General features: G+C 45.2%; 1 protein-coding gene across 1 annotated transcript in view; it reads left to right on the top strand.

Annotated features, from left to right (window-relative positions):
• fat3a (FAT atypical cadherin 3a) overlaps nt 1-15,280 on the top strand; it is a gene marked incomplete at its 3' end in the record, with an annotated part of 149,039 nt that overhangs the window by 96,514 nt on the left and 37,245 nt on the right. Inside the window, 7 exon segments of the mRNA XM_079732103.1 lie at nt 1-239; nt 1,551-1,764; nt 3,810-3,856; nt 3,858-3,879; nt 9,109-9,248; nt 12,803-13,078; nt 14,988-15,198. The exon segment at nt 1-239 is cut by the window's left edge and continues 76 nt beyond it. Coding sequence (XP_079588229.1) covers nt 1-239; nt 1,551-1,764; nt 3,810-3,856; nt 3,858-3,879; nt 9,109-9,248; nt 12,803-13,078; nt 14,988-15,198 — 1,149 coding nt within the window.

Raw genomic sequence — 15,280 nt, 5'->3', positions numbered from 1 at the left:
ACAACAAGCCCGTCTTCCCGGAGAAGGTGTACCAGATCCGGCTCCCGGAGAGGGAGCGTCGCAAGAAGGGTGAGGCCATCTACCGGGTGTTCGCCTATGATCGCGACGAAGGGCCCAACTCGGACCTCTCCTACAGCATCGTCGACGGCAATGAGGACGGCAAGTTCTTCATCGACCCCAAGACGGCGATGGTGTCGTCGCGCAAGTCCTTCACGGCCGGAAGCTACGACATTCTCACGGTACCACGGACAAAACGCCTCTTCTTGTTTAAGGCTGTTAGCGGTAGAGCCGAAATAGGCACGTTAGACTTATTAGACAAATAATATTAGACAAAGGGACACTTTGATAGTGTGAACAGAAATTAAGCTACATTCATCTTATTTAATTAAGCTATGTGTACGTTGGTTATTTGGATGAGAAATGTTTTCATGTCTGTCAGAGATTTGGCAGCCATTTAGGTAAACCGTTGAAATTAGTGCTGTCAGTTTAACGCTTTATTAACAGGGTTAACGGAAACCAATTTTAACGACGTTAATTTTTTTATCGCGCGATTAACGCTCTTTTGGCTTGGTAAACTTTGTTGTTTTTTCACCTGCTGTCTAGCAACAACAAGTCATGTTAGAAAAACTACAACACCATCCCAGATCTAGCTACACTGGAAACAAAACAACAAGCACGCCGCACAAACTTGTTGGGGCAAGCAAGGATACAGAGCAGATGAAAAAAAGATGAAAAACTCCTTAAAAGTGTGTGTGTGTGTGTGTGTGTGTGTGTGTGTGTGTGTGTGTGTGTGTGTGTGTGTGTGTGTGTGTTTGTGGGGGGGGGTGGGTGGGCTATTGACGTTTCACGATAGGCCTACCACTGCGGGTCTCTCTTCTTACTGTCCTCAACACTCTCTGATGTCACTAAAAGGCTAGCAGCACGAAATAAAGGGATATTTAAAATAGAAAAAAAATGTGTGATTAATCGCGAGTTAACTATGACATTAATGCGATTAATCGCGATTAAATATTTTAATCGCTTGACAGCACTATTTGAAATCTTATACGCTTTACCTAAAAAAAAAAAGTTTACTTCTGTGTATTTGGCTCATACTCATATTCATTTATGTATACTGTACATGGAAGTAAGATTATTATTTATCCTATTCATGTACTTGAACACATTTATAGATCCCATTTCTCATCGTTAATATTTAAGAAGTTGTTGGATATTGCAGTATATCACTGTTCTATGTATTTTCCTATATATATTGTAGAAGTATTGTAGTTTTCTTCATACCTTGTTTCTTATGTTCAATAGTCTTATATTTTTTCTATGCATATATTTATATTCCAGAATGGGGGCAACTGTAACATGACCCATTTCCCCCCATGGATCATTGAATTATTTCTGATTCAAATTAAGCCCATATGGCCGTCATATATGGGTTAAACAGATGTTTGGCGATGCCAACGTGTTCTGATGCTAATTGGCATAGCACTGTATTCGTCTAGCTTTGATTTCTGCGTATTTACGCTCTCCTTCTCGTCGCTCTACCCCCGCTCCAGATCAAAGCCACCGACAACGGGCGACCGCAGAAGTCTGCGAGCGCGCGGCTGCACATCGAGTGGATCCGGCGTCCCGCGGCGCTGCCGCAGCCACTGCAGTTCGAGGAGGCCTTCTACAACTTCACCGTCATGGAGAACGACAGGGTGGCAGAGATTGTGGGCGTGGTCTCCATGCAGCACAGCTCCACCCCGCCGCTGTGGTTTGACATCACAGGTAAAGTTGACCCCAACCTTACACTGTAACCAACCCTAACCCTATCTTAACCTCAGAAAGTGGTGGTGCAACTTGCTAACAATAATGCTAATGCTAACGCTAATTCTTTTTGTTAGGAGGTTGGGGATGTGTTCTTATGTCACAGCTGAAGGGAGGGCAATGGTGGGAGGGTGGGGGTCAGGGAGCAGCCCCCCATGCTTGGTGCATGCATGTGGCTGCCACAGTTTTGCCCGTGTGCAGCAGGTATAGACGTGAATACGTGATGAGGAGATGCAGCTACGGCATTGTGCCCTATCGGGTCTGCATGATCCGTGCTACTGTACCCCCCCCCCCCCCCCCTCCCCCCGACACCCCCAAACCCTGCTCAACTTCTTCTATCCTACCTAGCACAAATCCCCCCCCCTCGCCCTTCTTTCTGTTGACGATGTGACTTTGTTGAAGACACAAATTATTCCAGTTTTACATCAGCACATTTTATGGGTGTGTATTCACCACAGCCTTATGGAGGCTGGGACTAGCTCCCACTAAAGACCATTGCGACAAATATTAAAGCGAGTGTGACACTCCTTCGAACAGCGTGAAATGCCAAACGTGGCACACTTAAAATCCCTTTGATCCGTCAAAGTTCACTCCCATCCAATTGAAAGACTTAATGAGATTATGTCATACCAAGCGCTATAAGCTTGACTCTGATGCCGCATAGAATTTCGTTTGTGAGGATATTTTGGTATACCAGTAAACCCCTCTTTGATTCAATAACTGAAATAAATTATTCCACCCCAAAAGTAATTCAATTAATGTTTTATGCCATTCAACACTGCAGAAGATGTTGACCAATGAAATAACAAGGTTACATCTACGCAGTTGTTTACTCATGTCTCTTGAGGGCAGCCGGTCTGCCTGTGTGGTAAGTGGACTGTAATATGCTGACCAAGGACCACATTTCCCAGAGTGCACCATTCGCTTTTTCCTTTGCTTGTTTTTGTTATCGTCCCTGATGCGTCAGTGTGATCCAGTTGGAGATACCGTCTGGCTTGTGCTTCCGGCATTCTCCATCGCTATCGAGCCCCTTCTGCATCTCTTTTTCTCGCTCTCTCTCTTTCTCTCTCTCTCTCTCTTTCTCTCGCTCTCTCTCTCTCGCTCTCTCTCTCTCGCTCTCTCTCTCTCGCGCTCTCGCTCTCGCTCTCGCTCTCTCTCGCTCTCGCTCTCTCTATCGCTCTCTCTCTTTCTCTCTCTTTCTTTATCTCTCTCCCTCTCTCTCTTTCTCTCTCTTTCTTTATCTCTCTCCCTCTCTCTCTTTTCTCGCTTTCAACCTCTTTATTTATGATTATCCTATTTCTTCCAAAATAAAAGTCCTCAACCGTTATATCTTCATAAACAGTCTTTCTCAGACCTGACAAATCTTCTCATATTCGCCATTAAACTCAGTATTAAATTCAGCTTTAAATATTTATCCAGAATAAATACAGTTTGCATAGTATGATGCAATTTGACAATCCAGTTGGTAGTAGGAACATTGAATAGTCTTAAGTTCTGTATACATGATTGTGTTATGTTGGTTTAATTCTGAATGGCCTTCACAAAAGGGAGAGTCGAGAATTCACCTTGATTCCACTCCATTCAGTCTGAGGGTTCTGTTTCTCACTTTAATTTCTCTTATGCTTTGAACCTCAAATGAGCACTAGTCTGTCCGCCACTTCACTGTCCCCCCTGCCTCTCCCCCTCCGGTGCTCTCTTCAATGCTCTCTCCTGCCTCTCCCCCTCCGGTGCTCTCTTCAATGCTCTCTCCTGCCTCTCCCCCTCCGGTGCTCTCTTCACTGATCTCTCCTGTTGCCTCTATGGTTCTCGCTCCGGCTCTCATCTCAAGCGGCGTCCACGTCATGGACGTGTTCCTCAGCCCCCTCCCCCTCCCACTGTCCTCTCTGTCCTTCCTGTGTGCCTCACCTTTGCTCTTCCTCTCTCGCTTACCCCACACTCCTTTCTCTGCCTTCTCTCTCCTTCTCTCGCTCTCTTTCTCTCTCTCCACAATGCTTCGTGCCTGGAAGGTCCAAGGCCTTTCCGCGAGATGTTCTATATTCTGCAGAACGCTTGTGGGCAGGAACTGTACCACAGAAGGTATCTCACTTCCACTTCCAAACCACCCATTCCCAGGCCCGCCTCTAATTCACCCTGCCCACCCCCCCCCCCCCCCCCCCCCCCCCCCCCCCCCCCCCCCCCCCCCCCCCCCCCCCCCCCACACTATTCTTCCTTCACTTTATCGTCATTCATGTTTCCGACTTGCCAGCATTATTTTTGTTGTTCTTTATTTATTTATTTGGCAATCATTGTTCCTGCTTGTGCTTCTCCCACAATGCCATGCAGTGCCGCTCATGCCCTCCTGTGATTGGCTGGTTTGATGTGGGGTTGATGGTTGATTGGCATAATGTTTTGGGAGTGGGCCGTACCACGGTAGGCAGGGCACTGGGGAGGAGCACCCTGGTCCTTCTATGGGTTGGACGTCGGTTATTTCCATTCTTCAGTTTGTGTGTATGCAACATTGCCTGTGTTCTATGTCCTGAATCAGTGTCTGTGTGTTTGATTTTGAATATGTATTAGGGGAGGTACAATTAATTTGTTTTTGCATGATTTGATTTTTTGAACGATAACAATATCCCAAATGTCTATCATAATGTTAATGCGATGCAGTTGTTATATTGTGATAAATCCTGCGAGACATGTTTAATTACAACAATTAACAACTCTCTCTCTCAAACTGTTGTACATATATATATTACATGTTGAATGCAATGAGAATTACCAAAGTTGAAAACAGTAATATGTATCTAGCACCCAGTCCTAGTGAGTGTGTGTGTGTGTGTTCTCTCTTGGTTGGGTTAATAGATAGATTATATTGTGGGGCAATTTCTTCAAGAGTTCGCTGCTCCCCAAGGCTTACTCATCCAACCCCCTAGGTTACCGTGGCGACAGCTCTTTCTAATGGCCCAGCATTAGCAGCATTGGTTGCCTCTGAGGATGGCTACAGTCGCTATCACAGCCTCTGTGGATTATGGCTCACACCATACTTGCTCAGGCCCCTGCACATACACACACACTCACACACACACACACACATGCTTGTGGGCATGCACGCACTCTCATACACGCATACATGGGCACACACACGGGCACCAACACAAACACACACACACACACACACACACACACACACAGCTGTTACATGTATAGAAGTTATTCTCAAAGGAGAGTTTAGAAAAACATAGAATTAACAGACGCCCAAAGTCATTGGGGGAGCAGATTTTCCACATTATATCTACTTTGCCCTCCGTCCCTCCTCAAAATCACACAAACATCTCTTCTCACATGTTCACCAACCAAACACACACACACACACACACACACGCACACACAGACGCGCGCCTGGTTGTTGTATAAGTGCCTGACACCCACAGACGACTTCAGACCCAATTAGACATATGAACGGCTCCGGAGGGCCGAGAGGGTAGTGGACGAGGCCGTTGCGGGGTTGTCCCGGGGTCTTCGCGGGGTCATAGAGGCTGGCCGGACAGACTTCCTCCTCCTGCTGAGTACTGCCTCAGGACCCACACAGGGTGGGGGGGAGAGAGAGAGAGAGAGAGAGAGAGAGAGAGAGAGAGAGAGAGAGAGAGAGAGAGAGAGAGAGAGAGAGAGAGAGAGAGAGAGAGAGAGAGAGAGAGAGAGAGAGAGAGAGAGAGAGAGTATAGAAGAGATGTAGAGAGAAAGCGCAATTTTGATCTTGAAAGTCACTGCAGCGTGTGGGCAGAAATGGCTCATAGAAACTGGAATAAGACAAAAAAAATTAACATAATCGTCTGGGGTTATCGCAGAGATGAAGGGGGAGGGGGTGGAGATGTGACACACGTACCACAGAGTGTGAGCCCATGCTGGGACAGAAAGGAGATGCAGTGACAGCCGAGGGCAGGTGGTCTGAGATAAGGAGGCAGCTAACACGGCTCCTGGCCATGTCTCCTCACCCTAAAGAGAGTGAGGCGAGTCAAGAGATGGAGAAGAGCTGGGGGAGGGGGACGAGGGAGGGGGGAGGTGGGTGAGGGAGGGGAGAGGTGGGTGAGGGAGGCAGTAACTGTAACAGAGAATAATGAGGATCATCAGCAACTGCTGGATGTCTGCAAACCGGAAACTACGAGTTGTTAAAAAACCCAGGACCGCATAGACAAGGATATAAAACGAGATAGAACTGCAAGGAGACTTGGAGGTCGTATGCATAACCTACTGCATGGATACTGTGCAGAGTGACACACGCTCACACTCAAACAATAAAATCGTCAATGCACTCTCTCTCTGTCCTGCAGTCCAAAAGCATGCAGTCCATGTTTATGCCCGCCGGTCATCCCCTATAAACCAGACCCTTACAAAAACAAACGGGCTCCAGCCTAATGATATCATGACCACAGGTCGTATATGGGCCATATGTCATTTCAGCTGCTCATGCTGGACAAGCGCCACGTCCTTTTTAAACACACAAGAAGAGGTTGTCTGCTTGTTTTTAACCACAGGCTTAACCCACATCTGCTGGGCCTATCAGGCTTGGATGACCATTTTAGGGTATCAGCCCCGTCTGTAGTAATCAATTGCAGAGTTTGACAGATACGTCTCACTATAGCGAAGATGACTTACTCAGCTCCAGCTCTCGCACGCGCACGCACAACATCACACTCTCACACATTAGCCAACACTCACACACAAGCACACACACATACAATAATGGGCCTCTTTGACTTAATGTTCCCATCAACGTAGCTTTAGGCCCCTCGCCAACAGATAGGCACCCAATGACCCGGTCTTTCATCACGTTCTCATTTTGAGAGAAGCATAGGTGGGTTTCCAGGTAGCAGTGCTTTACAATGGTAGCATTTAATCTTAATGCACAATGAAGAAAAATAGACCTCCCCCTGTTCAATGAAATAAATAAAGAAAGAAAGGCTTGGGCATTCCCATCCCCTACGGCTCTCGCAAAGTAAATTGTGTGTTTTGGTTTTGTTGTTCCCGCTTATCCAGAGTGGAAAAAAAACATGGGAGGAAACTGAATTTAGCTGCAGAGTTTTGGGGTTCGTTCCTCTGTAATTTAGCGGCAGACTTATAAAAAATATGTACCAACCTTGACGCGCCGGTCTCTGCCAAACCATCAGGGCCGTCTCCCTCTTCCGGATTCTATTCCGGAACGAGGGGAAAGCATCTTGGGGTTTGAAATGGCAGACACGGAGGCTTTTGAAGCTGTCTGTGATCGCTGCAGCAGAGCCGCTCGTTTTGATAGCGTATCCTTTCCCGCATATAATTGGCTTCAACCGGGAAAGGATTCTGTGACCTTTCTTATTCGTTGTAGTTTATCACGAGAAGGAATATAAACTAGTTACTTTTGGGGATTAACGACATCGAAAAAGTAGCAAAAGAAATGCTCTGGCATATGAAACTAGATATTGTTTCATACGTGTATCAATAGATTGATGTAATCCATCTATAGAAGTAGCCAAAGTTCTACTTTTACAACGTTAGCCCAGAAACTTGAGGGATTGCAGTATAATGACATAATATTAGCTTTCAACGCATGTTTTACATGTGGAGCTCTTAAAAACTTGAGTCCTGGGGAAAGTCAAAGAAACTGGCAAAGCTGTTTTTAGAGCAAGCCACAGTACTCTTTAAGAAAACCATTAGATTAACTTCACTGCAAAATTAATATGATCCAAAAGCACTTCAGTGTGTATCTGTGAACTACGAGGTAAGATGGACTAGAAAAGGAAACTAGTTTATGGGCACACACACACACACACTCAGGATTGACATGAGAGTGAGCACAACACGGACTACCTAAAAGCACATGGACACGGAAACATCCACGCACACACACACACACAAGCACACACACTCATGTCTGACTGTAGGAGGGCTGAGGTCATGGATTTATTAGCAGAGAGACGCCGACATGGAATACTTTTGAGTCTACACCACGGATTCACACACCCACTCTGACACAGCCACCCACACACACACACACACTCACGTGTGTGTGTGTGTTGAAACCTGAGGACAAACATAGTAGACACGTTACTTCAGAGATATGGGACTAGTAAGATGCAGACAGACAAACAGCCACCTACTTATACACACAAACACATACACACAGACTCACACAGCCACCCATGCATAGAAAAAGACACACACACACAGTACCCCTGAAATCAGCCTCTGTATATGCACTCACTACTGCGGTGTAATCTTCTAATCATTAAAGGACGGTGGGATGACCAGAATCTTATTAATAAGACATCATTCTGGCACATAATTATTTTACATAATTCCTGACATGTGCGTTGATGCCAATGGGGCTTGGTTGACACTGTTACTTTTAATTTAGCATATGCATAATGCAAAAAGGCAGGGTGGCTGTTTAATTTGTAACCCTGTCCGCCATGTGTCACCGCAGCACAGAGTTCTGGAATCCCCCCCGTTGCTGTTACTTAAATGATTACAACCCCATTAGTGACACAGGACGCTCACTCCTATGCTGTCCTCCAGTAATGGCTAGTCGTGGGTAGGAAAATAGACAAGTCTGTGTTTTGAATACCATGAATATCTGCATGGCCATTATTCATGCATCCGCCAGTGTGTGGTCTTCTTTGTGTTGGCATGCTTTTATTTATTTTTTTTGGTTTTGCATTCATGTTAATAGCCTCCTCCTTGCAGTGAGCTTGGGGGATCCAAACGAATGAAGTCCAACTATGATAACACACACACTCATTGCACGACCTCCCGTCCTCTGTACACACACCACATTACCCATTCCCCTTCCCTAGTCAATGGAGACACTGCTTTGTGTATGTGTGTGTTTTTATAATTGTGTGTGTGTGTGTGGTGTGTGTGTGTGTGTGTGTGTGTGTGTGTGTGTGTGTGTGTGTAGGTGTGTTTATATTTGTGTGTGTGTGTGTGTAGGTGTGTTTATATTTGTGTGTGTGTGTGTGTGTGTGTGTGTGTGTGTGTGTGTGTGTGTGTGTGTGTGTGATGGTGCGTGTGAGCATCCGTCTCGGTGCGTGTGTTTATGGTTATGTTTCTGGTTATGGTTATGTGAATATATGGTTGCTGTCTCCACCTGTAACCCCGGTGGGAATGCATCTCAATACTATCATCTCCATCAAAAACCCCTAGGAATTGTTTTTAGATGGCGTATACCCCCCACCCACACCCCCCCTTAACAACATTCCCTTACGACAGCCATCACCTCTCGTCCCTCATGTCCACTATCACCACCGCCGCCCCTGTCTGACTAGCTGTGCTTTGCTCTCTGGACCCCTCTAGGAGGCAACGCAGACAGCCTTTTTGACATCGAGAAGGGCATGGGAACCATTGTCATCGCCAAGCCCCTGGACGCCGAGCAACGCTCCTTCTACAACATGACCGTGGAGGTGACCGACGGCACCAACATGGCAACCACCCAGGTAAGGGGTCGGGGGGAAATCAAGTCAACTTAGTTCCCCTAAAGTACCAAGTGTTGTTCATAGTAAATACTATGCATGAAAGGTACTGGCTATTTAACACAGTGCTGTGTATATTCAGTGTTTTATTAACGTTAAATTGACCAACATACATTTTTGGAATTTTTCTTTGTGTTCTGTGTAAACTTACGTGAATATGTTGTGGGAGACTGTTAAAAGTGTTGTTGCGAGCTTGTTCAAGTTAGCAGGAATCAGGGCACCTGTAATTACTGAGACAAACGCAATTGCTGCGATCACTTAAATACATTGGAAAAGAAAATGAACGTTACCATGTGGGGACATGACCTTAGGCCTCTGAGTACTCCTCTGTGTCTCTTGTGATGATCCAATCATCTTCATTCCTGTTTCATTAATGACTCCAAACAACATGACTGATGGCCTGTTGCGAGGACTGTCACTGCTATCGCCCAGCATCTCTGAATTGATTGCAGTGATGGTGCTGCAGCCGACCAGCCCAACTCGTTCAAACTACTCAGTCTTGTCCCCTCAGGGCTTTCCTTCTTTCCTTTCCTTCATCCCAAGTGGGATGATGCATGTGCTCGAAGACTCTGATAATGGACTCATTTAGCGGTTGTGCCCTAAGCAGTGCAGCCTAACATCTGAAAGTTGAACCTTGATCGAATCTAGGTCTTTACTTTTAAGTTTGTCTGATACAGGTATTCTGATTAATTCAGGTACAATGCATATTTCTGTTTTTCAGAAAATTAAACCTGTATTATGTATGTTTTTACATTGGTGACCTCTAGTGGCTTGATTTGTAGCTACAGTAAAAGGTGTTGCAACTTTCAGACTAAAGGTACGGCCACACCAAACACGTAACTCGCGTTAGGGGTGTCGAAAATAGGCATTTTTGCAGAGGGAACCATTGGTTTAGGCGCGTAGACGCGTTACACGCGTTAAAGCGGCGCTGCCACTCTAATCAATGAAACCATTTCCACCGGGCGTGCTGCGGAACTTCTCAGCAGCATCCCAGGAGGAGCGGCACGCCGCGCCGCAGCGCTGTCATTCCGCAGCACTTCTATTTTTGACGCGAGCCGTTGCTGAACCGTGTCAATTTCAACAGAGCAGATCGAGCCGGGCAGGAAGTGAAAAAGTAAAAGCCATAGAGCATCCGGTCAATTTTCAAATTAAAACACAATACTCAGCTCATGTAGCCTATCACAACTTCACATCAACATTACGTCATGACCGGTGGCACCAGGTCAGCAGTCAATCAATCAAAGGGTCTCAGAGGGTCGGCAACATGGACGACGAGAGACTGATTGTTCAAGTGGAGCAACATAAAATAATTTATGAAGGACAATGTCAGAAAGGACAACGCCTGGCATTTAATTGCAGTAGTTTTGGGAGTGGAAGGTGAGTACATTAGGTTTAGGATCATCGCATGATCTCGTGATCTCGCGTGAATACGACTGGCTCGCAAGGCAGCGCTACGCTGCCGTTACGCGCCCTGTGGAAATGGACGCAGGGCAGAGCTCGCAGCCGTTCTGCGGCGCAGCCGTTCCGCGGCGTGTGCGTCCCCCGTGGAAATCGTTTGGTGTGGCTGTACCTTAAGATTAAGACGGAGATCGCTTGCGATTTCTCTATTGGGTTAGGAGGCATATGTGGTCCAGAATAAAATGCTTTATAGTGAAAAAGTCCCTAAATGGACTGACAGGACTGACATGTTTGAATGGAATAAATAGCTGCAGTAGAAAAGTTACAAAGTGGAGGTTTAAGTGTCTCTTCAACATCATATTCAATATCCTGGGTGGTTGCCAACAAGATTAATATTTTGACAATATAGGCCTTACCATAAAAATATGTATTTGGTTTTCAATGTGATTTGTCCGGTTTATACACACACATAACACACATGCATGTAAAGACAGCCCCACACACACAGATACGCGCAAAAAGATAATACAAGCCTGCATAATGTATTGTGTACTGTCCCAGGCCTATGATATTAGCATTTTTATTAAGTGAAGAAAGAAATCTGACGTTTGAGTGAGACAACATATGTTTTACGCCCCAGATGGGCACACTCACGCATACACACACACATTTAACAAGCTGGTATGTGCACCAAGGGCATTCACTTTACTCAACAAGGAAAAGTATTGACATGTTTATGAATTCTGAATCTCCAACCATTTGGGGTCTCCATGCATGTATCATGTCATGTACGCTGCTCACAGCAAAGCCATTTCTCTCCATTTGTATGCATTGCGTATCTCTGTTTATGCAAAGTCAGACTACTGAATTAACACACTCACACAATGAAACAGAATAATCAGAATACATATCCTCCATAGAATATCAATAGAAAATAATTTCACCAAAAACCGTGTTTCGTTTCTTTGGTGGGAAAGGCAGTTAAAGTGTTGGATGGAGAGGGAATTGAGGGCGACAAGAGGAGGGAAGAGTGTGTGTACTGAAGTGTCATTTCATTCATTCAGTCTTTCAAAAAATCATTGTACCCCTTGCCGACGGTCTCTTAGTAACGCTCTCTTCACTTGTTGATCCCCCTAGCTGTTCTCTCGCTAAAGTACAGCAGACTGCACTTAAGTACCTCTACAGCAGGTTTAACCTGCGCTGTTTTTTTTGTGCTGATAACAATGGAACAGAGCTTTACTGGATAGGCATTTGCATGTACAATATACACACACACACACACACACACACACACACACACACACACACACACACACACACACACACACACACACACACACACACACACACACACACACCTGTAAGCACAAAGAAAAGATGTGTATGTGGGTGAGTGTGAGTGTGGGTGTGTGTCCTCAAGCAATTGCTCCCATATGGAGTCTCGGCATGGCTACCACCCGCAGGGGTTAGGAATAAAATATCTGCTCCAACCACAGACCAACAGAAGGCTGCCGTGCGGCGGTTTAAATTTAGCAGCTAAGCCCAGAAGCCTCCCCCCCTTGTGTTGTGTCTCCTCTCTTGGATTCCATCTCTCTGGTACTGTTAATGTGTTGTGTTATTGCGTCCCCCCCACTCTTTCGTTTTGGTTTCCCTGTCTTTATCTCCCCCTCACCGTGTCACTCTGTCTTGCTGCTGATAACGTTTGCTCTCTTGTTTTTCCTCCGATGCACACGGTGTGCCGCACGACTAGCGTTGATGACTCAGGCCTTTTTCCATGAGCGGCTGCCCTCGGGCACACGTCGCTCGCGACACACACCGTGCTGCCACCCCGCTGAAACACACACACACAAACGTGCAAGCACACAGACACACACACACACACACACTAAAACAGGATGCTTTTTGTACATTGTCATTCTCCTTACTGTAATATATATATATATATATATATATATATATATATATTTATGTTACAGTTGGTCAAATTTGAACCACCTTTTGCCTGGCAGATATGCTGATTGGCTGCTTTTGAAACTCTTGACCGGAAGCCTACAAATCCCTCCCGTGTTAATCTTTCACTCTGTTCACCCCTTATCTCCCTCTCTCCACCTGCCCCCCAGGTGCTCATCAGCGTCCTGGACAACAACGACAACGCACCCATCTTCTCCCAGCCCACCTACGACATCGCCATCTCGGAGGACACGCCCCCGGACACGGAGGTGGTGCAGGTGCTGGCGTTGGACCGCGACGAGCACCACCGGCTGGCCTACTCACTGCACAGCGCGGTGGACCCCGGCAGCCTGCGCCTGTTCCGCATCGACCCGGCGCTAGGCAGTGTGTACACGGCCGAGCGGCTGGACCACGAGGCCCGCACCCAGCACATCCTCACCGTCATGGTACGCACGTCGCGCTCGCCAGCAAGCGATAACGAGGCAGTTTGACTGTAGAATAGTTAGACGTAGGGTCTGTGATGGAGGCCATTGGGTTACACACGAGCGGAGAGTCTACAGTATTCAACTGTCAAAACTCTTTCATATCCATCCATCCGAATAAGTTTTGAACTAAATGAAACCTGTGGCTCTGAAAATACATCATATGTAGCTGAACTATCCCCTGAGATCTGAAGCGAAGGAGCTAAGAACTGATTGGCTTTGTCCTGTGTGGATGTAATCACATGTTTCCCCTTTACGCGGAATGGATTCGGGTCGCTATGCATACACTATACATAAGAGGCGGTTGGAGGAACTAGATATTAGTCTCTCTCGCTGAGCTTCCCATAAATGCCCGCCACTTGGTATATAAGCGCCTTCAGTCCAATTGGATGATTATTCCAGATAATTAGCCGATTACAAGTCATGCTGTTGCAACGCCCCCCCACCCCCCTTTCCCAATTATGGTTTCTGACCCTCTACTTATTTACTGCAAACCATGGGGAATAAGGCATATAAATGCAGTTATAAAGAGACTTATGGTGAGCCCAATATCGTGTAATAAAATTGGTCTGTTGTTATCGTCGGACGTTCCACATTTATCCATAATTTAGCAATTATGATAATCACAAAAGAGTAACATAGCAGTATTCAAGCCTCATCAGAGGAAATTGGATGCATTTCTAAAGAACCAATGAAAAGAATGCGGGAATGGTCCCATGGTCTTAGATTTAATTAAAATGTAATAGCATTCAAAGTGTGTGTTTTTGTGTCTGTGACTCTGTGCATGTGTATGTGTAGGTTTCTGTCTGTGAACTAAGGAGCGAACCACAATGAACATACTTGAGGTCTTTAGGGGCTTGTATTAGTTTTGATTACTGCATTTGAAGGAAGTCAATTGAATCCGCTTTACTCGTTTGACGTCCTGTCTTGAGTAGCAGATTAAAGCCAGGAACAGAATATGCAGTTTTAACACCTCATCGTACCAGCTAATATACACTACAAGAATTAGTTATTGATCTGATGTAGTCAATTTGAAACTAATGCTTCACCGTTTATGAACAGGCATGAATATTATGGAGAATAGGGGATGTTTCGTTTGGTGGCATAGTGCACTGATTAAATTTGGTATTATCAGTCTCAGCAGGTCCACTGTCTGTAATCTTATGTGTAATGGAAAATGTATTTCATATCTCATATTTACAGCGCACACAGAACGTTTGTGTCTTGGCTATGCATATGGATTTCTGAATATATATTTTATTTCAAAACATATGAAATCTTTGGATTACTAAAGATACAATGTACTGTATTAATCTCGGGCAGAAAATTTGGAAAAAGTACCCTTACTGTTCCAGTGGCATTAACAGTTTTTTAAGTATTTTAGATAACACAAGTTGTTTGTTATAAATGATCAACATGAGTTTACTAGATATTTTAATTTTACATTGAAAAATCCAAAGGGTTTGTAACGAATTGGATTCTAATGCTGCCCTATTTATATTCACCAGTGTGATGTTTTTGTCTGATCTCACTGAACTGTTTTTCAGAGTCTCAGATTAAGGCATGAACATCAATCTCATTAGCCTAGTAATTCAAACCCACTGTTGGAAGTAGCTTGTCCCCAGGGGCCATAACAGTTATAAGGAGCACTCAATGTCTATCTTTCGAACTCTGACTACAATGCTATACACAAACAAAGCTGTTTCCTGCAGATGAAAAGAAAACAATCATCCTTTCATTTATATCCAGAATCGCGGTCTAGCAATCATGCTTTAAAGCATTGCAGTTGTTCAAGCATTACAAGTCTTTCAGATTTGAAAACCCAGATGTTAATATAGCTCTATAAAGGCCAGCTATCTTATTTTTTCACTAGGTTAAAGACCAGGAGTTCCCCTACAGACGAGGACTGGCGCGTGTGTTAATCGAGGTGGAAGATGTCAATGACCACGTCCCCATCTTCACCAGTACTCTGTACGAAGGCTCTGTGTATGAGTCAGCGGCCGTAGGATCGGCCGTGGTCCAGGTCACGGCTTTGGACAAAGACAAAGGGGCCAATGCAGAACTTTACTACGCAATTGAAGGAGGTAAAAAGTATTTTTATTTATTAATTATACATTATTTAAATTTAATCAAATGAAACAGTAATGTACTTCACACACTCATCCA

This window comes from Pollachius pollachius, assembly GCF_949987615.1.
Source record: "Pollachius pollachius genome assembly, chromosome: 3".
NCBI lineage: Eukaryota > Metazoa > Chordata > Actinopteri > Gadiformes > Gadidae > Pollachius > Pollachius pollachius.
Note: the sequence above shows the minus strand (reverse complement) of the source record. Positions and strands in the feature narration are given on the sequence as shown.